Source organism: Crinia signifera, chromosome 1, assembly GCF_055691185.1.
Source record: "Crinia signifera chromosome 1, ASM5569118v1, whole genome shotgun sequence".
In the NCBI taxonomy this organism is placed as follows: Eukaryota; Metazoa; Chordata; class Amphibia; order Anura; family Myobatrachidae; genus Crinia; species Crinia signifera.
Genome location: NC_139217.1, coordinates 336,198,432 through 336,210,607, shown reverse-complemented (window position 1 = coordinate 336,210,607; position 12,176 = coordinate 336,198,432). Strand labels below are relative to the sequence as shown.

General features: G+C 43.8%; 1 protein-coding gene across 1 annotated transcript in view; it reads left to right on the top strand.

Moving 5' to 3' along the window:
- GAS2L1 (growth arrest specific 2 like 1) overlaps positions 1 to 10,738 on the top strand; it is a 41,362-nt gene extending 30,624 nt beyond the window's left edge. Inside the window, exon 6 of the mRNA XM_083145400.1 lies at positions 7,812 to 10,738. Coding sequence (XP_083001526.1) covers positions 7,812 to 8,874 — 1,063 coding nt within the window. The 3' untranslated portion in view covers positions 8,875 to 10,738. The remainder of the gene's footprint in view (positions 1 to 7,811) is intronic.
- The last annotated feature ends 1,438 nt before the right edge of the window (positions 10,739 to 12,176 follow it).

Here is a 12,176-nt window from a genome sequence, read left to right as displayed (position 1 = left end):
GTCAGTGTGAGTTATATAATTTTATATCGTAGTGTATAAGATCTTTTAATGGTTAATAAAATGAGTCAGGTATGATTCAGTCCTTCCATTCCTTTGGTCATATAAACAAGCTGCAGTGAGGCGTGCTGTCTTTTCCACACTAACCACTCAGGTGCGCCTAAACAAATGGTATAGTCATTACTTTTCCATTGTGAGAATTTAGTCTGTACCCTCATATGCCACCTCCAATACGATGGTTTAAACAGAGCAGTATATAATGAGAGTATAGGGTTATACAACGTACATTTAAACACATGACCGTTAAAATACGACAAAGCTGTATAAAGGAATTTCTTTTTATTTTAAAAAAATTCACGGCCTATTTAGAGAAATAGAAACGTATAAGTTCCTGTGAAAATTAAACATTGACCGTAAGGTAAGGTATGAGTTTTTTATAGGAGTAAACTACAGTAACCTAGATGAATGACTACTGTCTAAATACCTTATGCTGCTTTCCCACTGCCTACACGGGTAAAGACCCGTTTTTTTTAAACGGGTCTTTAAACGGGTAAGAGCCATAAAGACTCTTTCCCACTGCAGCTTTTAAACGGTAAATTACCGTTTAAAAGCTGTTTTTGTCACATTCACACTTACCCGTTTAAAAACCCGTTTAAGCAGTGTAAAGATAGGGGGGGGGGGGGGGAGAATTTAAAAAAAAAAACGGCGTGGGGTCCCCCCCACTGCCGTAACCAGCACCAGGCTGAAAGAGCCGGGGCTGGTAATAAAAAATCAGGAAACCCGACAAATAGGGGTTCCCTGATTTTTTACAACCAGCCCCAGGCTCCAGGTCCGGGGCTGGTTCCCAAAATACGGGGGACAAAATGACTAGGGGTCCCCCGTATTTTAAGAACCAGCCCCAGGCACAACCAGCCAGCAGGGTAATGCCACAGCCGGGGGACACTTATGATATAAGTTCCCGCGGCCAAAGCATTAACCCTACCGACCAGTCAGCCTGGCCAGGGGCCCTGGGGGAGTGGGGACCCCCCCAATAAAGGGGTCCCCCCCCTCCAGGACTTACCTGACCAGGCTGAAGCCTGGTGCTGTCCCCGGTGACCCTGGAGCGGTGGTCACCGGGCTGATGGTATTGTGTAAAAAATAGAATAAAAACCATTGTCTTTTACTGGTGAACTATGAGTCCCAGCAAGCCTCCCCCGCAAGCTGGGACTTGGAGAACCACAAGTCCCAGCCTGCGGGGCATTAAAGGGCCCGCTGGGTCTTGTAGTTCCACAGTAAAAGAAAGAGTTAAATAAACACACTGACACACGTGAAAAATAAAAGTTTAATACATACATAACACATACATACTGATACTTACCTATCTTGAGCCCGTAGGTAGCCCTGGTCCTGATGTCCTGGTCCGTGTCGGCGTCTGTATCCAGTCGGCATCCCTGTCGGCGACGGCGTCGGCGGTCCGGATCCGACGAAATCCATTTGGGAAGCTGTGGAAGGAAACCATACTCACCTGTCCCAGCGCGACGTAGTCCAGGTAAGGTCTTTGCAAAAAAAACAAACCGACACCCGAACCAAGCGGACACAGCTGAGAGCCGCACGGTGTTTACATCGTGCGGCTCCGCCCCCGAATGCCGCTATTGGCCGCCTTGCGGCCTAGCGGCCAATCAGGAGCCGCTAGGCCGCAAGGCGGCCAATAGCGGCATTCGGGAGGCGGAGCCGCACGATGTAAACAAACACACCGTGCGTCTCCGTCAGTCCGCTTGGTTCGGGTGTCGGTTTGTTTTTTTTGCAAAGACCTTACCTGGACTACGTCGCGCTGGGACAGGTGAGTAGGATTTCCTTCCACAGCTTCCCAAATGGATTTCTTCGGACTCCGGACCGCCGACGCCGTCGCCGACAGGGATGCCGACTGGATACAGACGCCGACACGGACCAGGACATCAGGACCAGGGCTACCTACGGGCTCAAGATAGGTAAGTATCAGTATGTATGTGTTATGTATGTATTAAACTTTTATTTTTCACGTGTGTCAGTGTGTTTATTTAACTCTTTCTTTTACTGTGGAACTACAAGACCCAGCGGGCCCTTTAATGCCCCGCAGGCTGGGACTTGTGGTTCTCCAAGTCCCAGCTTGCGGGGGAGGCTTGCTGGGACTCATAGTTCACCAGTAAAAGACAATGGTTTTTATTCTATTTTTTACACAATACCATCAGCCCGGTGACCACCGCTCCAGGGTCACCGGGGACAGCACCAGGCTTCAGCCTGGTCAGGTAAGTCCTGGAGGGGGGGGACCCCTTTATTGGGGGGGTCCCCACTCCCCCAGGGCCCCTGGCCAGGCTGACTGGTCGGTAGGGTTAATGCTTTGGCCGCGGGAACTTATATCATAAGTGTCCCCCGGCTGTGGCATTACCCTGCTGGCTGGTTGTGCCTGGGGCTGGTTCTTAAAATACGGGGGACCCCTAGTCATTTTGTCCCCCGTATTTTGGGAACCAGCCCCGGACCTGGAGCCTGGGGCTGGTTGTAAAAAATCAGGGAACCCCTATTTGTCGGGTTTCCTGATTTTTTATTACCAGCCCCGGCTCCTTCAGCCTGGTGCTGGTTTCGGCAGTGGGGGGGGACCCCATGCCGTTTTTTTTTTTAACGGGTAAAGGGCTACCCCTTTCCCACTGCCGAAAAAACGGCTATTACACGTTAAAAACACTGCTTTTTACACGGGTAACAAAAACCGGTATTTGTTACCCGTGTAAAGCAACCTGGAGCTTTCCCACTGCAGCTCTAGCCGTTTAAAAAGGCTAAAAAAACGGCATTTACACGTGTAAAGCCTGCAGTGGGAAAGGGGTATTAGATATACAGGTTTTGCAACAAAATTAAAGCACTTAAAACACAAGTGAGTTTATGTTGTAGTGCTACTAATAACATCCTAAAATATATATACAGAAGGTCAAGAACTTGGCAGAAATTCCTATATTTTGAAGTAAAGAGGCAATTTGGGGGCAGCACAGTGTTTCCTTCACACCGCAGACTTTCTGTCCATGCTACCAATGAAAGATGCTGTAGTCAGTCTGTTTTAGGCACAATTTGCAGGAAATAACTGATAACGGTTAACAAAAGCTTGCACATCACGGCCCTTTCCTATGAGGCAATTTGTATTTTAATATTTGTGATCCTTTAATACAGTTCTCTCCAATTAGATGTATGTATTCATGTAAGCTGAGAATTAAAGTCCCTGAGCCTGAGGGGGTTTATTCAGTAAGGATCTCAAAAGCAAAATCTTTCTCAAATGGGCAAAACCAGGCGCACTGCATGTGGGGCAAATTTAGAGAGTTAGATTAGGATGGGTGTGTTCAAACTGAAATCTAAAGGTGCCCGTACACGGTGCGACAGGGCAGTGCGATGAAATGCGCGCTCCCGTGGGCATCCCATCGCACAGCACAGAAAGTCTGTGCAGCCCGTGCTTTTAGTAATAGATTGCATCGGGTCTAGTACAAAAAGCACGGTGCTGTAGCACATTGTATGCTTTTATTACTAGATGCTATGCAATCTAGTACTAAAACCATGGAGTTCATTGCACCGTGTATGGGCACCTTAAGGAGTTCATTTACTGAGATGGGAGTTATATTGAAGATGGGATGTTGCCCATAGCAACCAATCAGATTTTACTTATTTATTTAGCACCTTCTAGAACAGGGGTGGGGAACCTTTGGCAATCCAGCTGTTGTTGAACTACACATCCCAGCATGCCTTGCACATTACATTTGCCCCACATGCAGTGTAGCATGGTTTTGCTTTTAAGATTCTTACTGAATAACCCCCTCTGTAAATTCATACATTTTAAAAAGGCAAGTATGCAAGTACTCCAAAATGCCTAAAAATACAGTAATATGCCATGACAAGGAAACAAGCTGGACTGCTTTGTGACAGAGAATGCAGTCTTCTGGAAAGTCAGCTGACCAACTGCAATGTCTCTGACGGCAGAATTAAAGTAGCGAAACAGTTCTGTCATAAAAATCTGTAGTGCAAAGGTTAACTATTTATCTGCGTAAAAACTAATAGAAGGGAACACTAAAGAGTTAAAACTAAAAATGTTAACTCTTTAGCACTCCTTTCCATTAGTTTTTGTTATTCTACCTTATATTAGAGCAGCTGTTTAAAGGTGTAATGTTTCATCTTCTAAGTGTGATTATTATAATAATCACATAGTTATAAAATTGGTTGCACCTGATATTTTAAAGTTTTATTATGTATCTGCATATTTTGATGAACCTTTTACATGACTTGTACACATTTCTTGTACATACAGTATTTACATTTAATTAAAGCGCTCCTCAAAAGGAGACTTGTTGAAGTCACAAGAAACGCATTTACTATGAGTGAGTCCCATGTATATGCTCACACTGCCCGGCCACGCATGTGCCTTTCAGTCATCCCTCTACTTAGATAGTTGTTTTTCTTCACTAAAATAGTCACTGCCCAGTGCCCTTTGATCAGCAGCCTCCTTGGGGAGGGGGTAAAGGCACAGTAGCAGGTATGGTGGCAGAGTTACAGATGGGATATGAAACACAAGGGGGTGGGGGGTCATAGGCACATGTGGGGAATTAGAAGGCGCAGGCACTCATGGGGTTAGAGAAACAGTTGGGTAGGCAGTGGACCGACATTCATGGGAATGGGGGAAGGGTGCCAGACGGGGTCCCGACAGTTGGAATCCCGACAGGCATTCACCCAAATTTGGGATCCCGACTGTCAGAACACCGACAGCCGGGTTCCCGACGGCCGTCGGCTATTTTCCCTCGTGGGGGTCCACGGCCCCAATAGAGGGGGAATAGAATAGGTGAGCCCGCAAGGGGCTCTGTTGCGCTCGCCATGCTGTCTGGGTCTGGCCAGTCTGGATAATGACTGTCGGGATCCTGACTGTTGGAAGTGCCAGGAGCGAGTAATTAGAAGCCTCACTGCGAGTCCTAATATTTATTGGGCATTAGGGTGTGTGGTATAATGTGTAATGGGCATTAGAGTGTGGCATAATGTGGCCAACCCCTATTGCAGGCCTGGCCAACCTGTGGCTCTCCAAATGTTTTGAAACTACAAATCCCAGCATGCCTTACCACAGTTTTAACACTACCTTATAGCAAAACTGTGGCAAGGCATGATGGGATTTGTAGTTTCACAACACCTGGAGAGCCACAGGTTGGTCAGGTCTGCCCTATTGCCATGTAGCCACTCCCCTAGTTTCATGTGACCACACCCCTTTATGACACAAGGCAACGCTTATTTTTTGGCATGCGCTGTCAGTGCCACTAAAAAATATTTCCACTTGCACCACTGGGCAAGGGGCCAGTAGCGCACGCAGGGGGGGTTTCTGAGTACCCAGAAACCCCCCCAGGAGTCTAAGGGTCCTAGTCTGAAAGCTGAGGGTCCCCTCTTTCCATGGGTAAAAGAATTTTAAAAATCGGCCCTTGGGAACCAGAGATATCTGACTTCAAAGCAGTGGTCCCCATCCAAGCCTGTTAATTGCTCTTCCCAGTCAGATATTTCAGGTTCTGTCTGACTTAGAGTTTTTATGAGGGTATATTCCAAAAGCTGGGACCCTCCCCCTTTGATGGACACTAGTAGCTTGTCTCTACTCTGCCTAGAACCAGAGAAATCAGCCTTACAGCAGCTGGTTACTGCTCCAGCTCCACACACCTGGTATGTAGTTTTATATACTCATTGGCAGATTGCTCTGCCTCCTGAACTCTCATCCCCCAGCCCCCAATACCATTTGGTAGGTGGGATTCTCTAGTTTTTAATTCCATTAAAATCTAAGAGATCTATTTCTGGGAACTGGAGATATTTGCAGTCAAGCAAGCTGTGCTCCCACCAGAAAATTATGAATAATAAGCCCACTCCACTATACACCCCTCCTCTGCGTATTAAACATCCTCTACCACCCTGGAAGTTATGTGTATAAATATATTTATTATTATTATTATTATTATTATTATTTATATACATTTGGTCTATCTATAATACTTTAACTGACCCGGCATATACTGGGTCACCTAAGTGTCCATCTCCGTGTTTTGCTCCGCCCCTCTGGAAACCCCCTTCTGAAAATCCTGCGTTTGCCACTGCAAGGGGCAGAGGTACTACTGGGCAGGGATGAAGATAGGTGCACATGGGTGGGTAGGAGGCAGAAGCACTTATAGGGAGAGGGGGCAGAGGCAAGCTTGGTAAGACAGTGGTGCATATGGGGAGGGGTGATAATAGGTGTACACAGGGAGGTAGGAAGCAGAAGCACTCATAGCGAAGGTGATTAGAGGCACTCATTGGAAAGACTTGCCTGTATGACTGATGACTCCCAAGGGAGCAGGTGTAGGAGAAGCATTAAAGAGAGATGGTGCAGGGACATATAAGAAGGATGATTTCCTGAACCCTTCAATGAGAACACATCTAAAATTGTAACTGTTCCTCTTCCTTTTGTAATAGATTAATGTTTAGTACACTTAAAAAGGGAATATATATATTTCACGATTAGCTGTCCTCGTCAGCAGTTGCCGGGGTGCACATATATATCTAAGTAATATATATATAAATATATATCTATATCTCAATGAGATAGATATATAATGATATAAACACAGAGGCTCTGCACTCACTATATTAACTACCAATAATAGTGGAGATTTAGTTAATGTATTGATTAATGCACTTAAGCCTGCAGCCCCCAGCACGGGACCCCACAATATTTCCCACAAACATAGCTATCACATTAGGCATGCTATCTGGTCTAAAACTCAGAGCAACTATGTTTTTAAAGGTGAGGAAATTACTAACATTCCTGCTGCAAAGCGCCTAGGGCAGGCATGTCCTAACTGTGGCCCTCCAGCTGTTGTGAAACTACACATCCCAGCATGCCTTGCCATAGTTTAAGCATCCCCTAATAGCAAGGCATGATGGGACTTGTAGTTTCACAACAGCTGGAGGGCCATAGTTTGGACATGCCTGGCCTGGGGAAACAGTTGACACAAGCTATGATGAATACATTAAAACAGGGTGCATGAGAAAATGTGATCACAAAAAGAATATTTAAAGATTACTCTAATAAACAAAAAGCACTAATCATCGACCCTTACCATTCCGAGATTAGGGGTGCAACACAGTTTGTGACCACATTGTTTCAATAGAAATCTCGGCACGCACACATGCAGAAAAGTTGCTTGCTGTGTTACCTTCCTAGAGACCATGCTGAGTTCACAGTAGTAGGGGCAAGAAGGCGGCACTCAGCAGACTTGTTAGTGAAGTTTCATAAAAGTCCTTTTTCATTTTCAAATGTTTTTGGGGGACTGAGCCCCGTCGTCAGGGAGTTCAATACATCTTGCTGTCCCCGACGACCTGAAAGGGCATGAAACCATCAGACTAAATAGATTTATAGTTTTAGTTTTTTAAATGGGGAAACCTGTTTATGGAAAGCAAATCTGATTTTAAGTTTACTGATCCTAATGATCCTTTTACTGCATGGTAATAATGACTGGTGAATTTGTTAACCATTCTGTGTCCTGTTTTCTACTAAATGATGCTTCTTTTAATTTCTTGCTACATGCAACTAGATGAATTTGAATGTGACTGATTTTTATTTATTTTTCTGTGCTGTATTATATCTTCTGCTCATTTAATATTTTAATTGTTATGAAACGAATTATGAGTGCCAATTACTTGTGATTGTACCTGTACGTAACCTAGTGTCGTACATTTCATCTTTATTTTTGTTGTCCTATAATTTCTCTTGCTAATGTTTACTTCTGTACTTTGCTTTCTCCAAGTTTCACTCATTCCTTCTCTCTCAGGCCTCCTCGTTTACGTCGCTATTCTGGTGACAGTGACTCTTCTGCCTCCTCTGTTCAGAGCGCCCCAGCTGGCAGAAAATCAGTTGAGGTGATGAGACCAGGACTCCGCTCTTCTGTAGTACGCAGCCAGTCCCAGGACCGGGGCCCCCTTCCCCGGCGATCACCAGCATCCCAACCTGCCATGCCTGATCGTGGTAGGGTCCATGGTATATCAACTGCTGGTGCTCCAAACAGACGGGCTCGGAGCCAAGGTCCCCCAACCAATAAAAAAGCAGTTTTGCTCATTACACGGGACAAAGATGGACAACATTCGTACACAAGTTCTATAACTTCCAAGCCCCCTAACACTCGCACCCAGACAGAGCCCCCCAAATCTCATACTCGAAGACAACTGGCATACCCACCTGTGGCTTTGGATGTTCGCCAGGAGCAACAAATTTATCGCAGTCTTGAGAAAGAGTTTTTGGAAAATTCACGACTTTTGGGAACGTCAGAGAATTCTGGTGGAGCACAAGGTGCTGCTATCTTACTAAGTCCACCTTCCTGTGAACCAGCCACTATAGACTCTGCGTACTGCTCCTCTAGCTCATCATCTTCCTCACTCAACTTCTACATTACTGGAGGGGGAAGGGAGCAAAGTGCAGATGGGAACAATGTAGCACTTCCTGCATCTACTTGGAGGAGACTTCCAGCCCTATCCAGCTCTTCAGATGATAGTTCCTGTCCACCTGCTTCTGAGGACCTGCAGGAGGAAGTTGAAACAGAGGAGCTCTCTGCAGTTGCGGAAGTTGAAGTAGACACTAGCGGAGTGGTTTTAAGACCCAAAAAAAATCTAAAACGCCCAGACAGAGTGCCTTCCATCTACAAACTCAAACTGCGCCCGAAAATCCGGCCTAGAGCAGACACCCAACCAGATAAGTCACCTTCTCGCATTCCCACACCACTTACCTACAGAAATTCAGGTTCTCCACCTAAACAGACACCCAACCGTCGCTCTTGGAGAGCTCTGCAAGCTGTCTTGTTTTCTGATTCGGGAGTACAGGCAGAACATCCCTATGGATGAGCAGGTTCTGGAGACTCCTTACCATGGCCACAGGATATCAAATGCAATGTGTCAGTTGCTGATGCTGTTTAAGCTATGCTTTAGCAATCAGTGTGTTAGGATGGGACATGTCCTGAAAATAAGCATGATGAGTGACATATTACACTACAGTGCGCACGGGAATAGGTTGTACAAGCAAGGTTACACACTAAGACATTATCATTATGTAATATTACAGCATGTACGTTTCTAGGTGGCTGTTATTCTAAGCAATACATTACAATATCAGGGCAAGGGGGATATATATATATAGAGGCTACCGCTAGCACTCTTAATGCCTTGTGGCAAAAGCGTATGATTATAATATTCAAATTTTAGGCTAGAAATGTAACTTAGTAGGCCTGACTGGATTTTAATTTATCTGCATTTAGTTTTTATTAAGAGGTTTTGGAGTGTTTTTAATTATCTTAATTTCCCATGTGGTACAGTAACACAGTGCTGATAAAAATGTTTGGTTCTCTGTTTTCTGTAAAGACGGAGGTTCTCCACTTCCATGTTTTTTATTTTATTTTATTTTCAAGAATACCATTCCAGTTGTTCATCTTTAGAGACTGTTATACTCCAGGTCTCCTCTTAAAGAGAACCTGCCATGAGTCTACAGTACACATTTATGGTTTGCAATTACCATCCATGTCCCAGTGTTGTGGTTTAAATGATCTTATTCCCACTACTCGTGTACCACCAACAACAGGCCATGTTTTCAAGATTTTTTTTTATTTTTTTTTTTAAATCATGTACAGGTCATCATCGTTTTTGCCAGGTCAGTAATTACCCCACCTGTTTCAACATACAGATATCCTTAGAATATGACCTGTAGTAAGTGTCCTTACTGGAGGACAGGAATTGAGAACCCCTGTGCTATTTAAATAAGTAAACCCACCGCTGATACTAGTGACAGGCCCTATCTTTAATATGCATGGGTTTAGAAAGTATATTACAAACTGCTGTTAAAAGAAAGTTCAAAATAATTTATAATATTTTTTTTTTTATTCTAAAGAAAAGATAATTTTGCTCAGGAAACATGATCCAAACAGCAGGAAGCAAACGCCTAAGTATAATCATTTTTGTTACTTCACAAGTGCCGTGTGTGTAGCACTAATGAGATGAAACCTGTTGGGGAAGCATTTCGGGCAGACTGATAATTGCTGTATGCATTCCTGCACACAAGATTTCACAATCTCTAAAAACTCCTTCAGGCTAAATATAAAAGTAAAAACAACAAACTAGGATCTATCTCGCTTAATGGATGGATTATTATAGCATAAATCTACCCACAAGTAAAACTTAAATTTTGTGGAAATACAAAGAGTTAAAATAAAATCACAGTGTTTAACTGCGCCGCTCTGTTTGCTGGATCTACTGTGGTATCTCTTGTCCCACGATGCACTTTGATTTCCTCTCTGCCTTGTTTTAATCAGAACAACCAGGAGCTCATTCCTCTCTTCCATAAATATAAGTATAGGGAGTGCAACATTGGATCACAATGCATGCAGAGAATGGGCAGTATATACTGGGGTTTTATTTCAAATCTTAAACCTCAACTAGATTTTTAATTTTGGTCATTCTGTTTTAAGTGCTTTCCTGCTGCCGCTGAAAGGAGACATTAGATATGGCAACATGAAGAATTCATGATCTGTTAAGAGGCGATACAGGAATTGTGATAGAAATGAAAGGTTATATATTATGCATAAACCAAATATTAAATGAATATTATTATGTCAACGTAAGAGAAGTTCAGGAAAATGTAGGTAAGCTTTGTCTTTTGATAACTGCATGTCAGCTGCCAAGAATTTTGGAGCCTAGCCGTTCTATATGAAACTAAGAACCCCCCCCCCCACCACCACCACCACCATCACCACCTATTAGAGGTTTGACGCAACAGAATGAGATGGAGATAATTTTATATGAAGCACTTTTAAATGTTACAGGGAGAAATGTATATGGAGCAATAGGGGATGTTAGAGGGTGGAGTCCTATAAGGAAATGGCTGTCTATTTTAAAAGAAAGTTTTTAAAGAATAATTTTATAGTGCATGAGAAGGTTTTAAAGAAAGAGCTGATTCTAGCTAAACGTAAGTGAACTAAAGGTGGAGACCCAGCAGTTATAAGTCACATATTATTCATATATATTGCCAGCCACATTTTTTTGATGTGGACTGAAAGTGTACACCAGGTGTATTCAACATGTGGCCCTCTAATTGCTGTGGAACCTCACATTCCAGCATGTCCTACTACAGTTTAAGCATACACTAATGGCAAATCTCTGGTAGGACATGCTGGGATGTTTAGTTCCACAGCATCTGGCAAACCGCATGTTGAATACCCATGGTGTAGACCACTCTGGCTAATATCACCAGATAGGCTTACCCTTTCCCAATGTACAACTAGAGACTTACAAACGGGGCAACGCCAGCCCCTTACTGAGCATTATGTTCTAAGCTACATGCTATGCACCACCAATGTTTGCTCAGCGATCTGTGACACTCAGTTTCTTGACCAACATATAGTGCAATCTGATTAGATCTTGACTACACGTGGCCAAGATCTGAGTGGGCAATGGCGATTTGCATCGCCATCGCTCAGAGGTATACACATGGAGCGATTGATACTTAATCTCTAAGCAATCTAGTCAGATCACTGGCTAACATTTCCCCATGTGTATGAGCCTTTGCAACTCATGCTGGGTCAGCCATGTGGTAGCATATAGAATACATGCATGTACTCGGTTGTGTGTATTGAGCTAGTGTGTACCTTAAAGTGTCCCCTTTGTAAGCAATAGAACTGACGGGACATTATAACCAAAGGTTTTTCTGTAAATCAAGTTGTTTTTTTAGTTATGGGTGGGTACAGAATAGTTTTAGTCAGTCATATGTTTTAATTCTTGCAATTTTCAAATACTACACTTTGGTGCTTATTACTCCTTTGCTAGGTAACAATGTAGTCTTCACTGTACACTTGACCAGCTCAGGGCAAACCGGTATAAACTTGAGTTAAGGTCAGGTGCTAGTCCTACAGCAGGCACACCAGTTTATGCAAGTGCAGCTCAGGAGAGCACACACTGATCTATCTGCTGTGAACCGTGTATGGCTCTGTTCTGCTGAAATGGAATTCCAGGTATCAATAATGTTTGTAAGGAATCAGATGCGTGTAAGAAATGGAATGGAAGTGTTTGATAATATATTGTATGGCAGGGTTTGGAGTAATGGGATTATTGGTAGAATGAGGAACAGTCTATGTCTGGGATGGCCAAACCGGTTCTTGAGA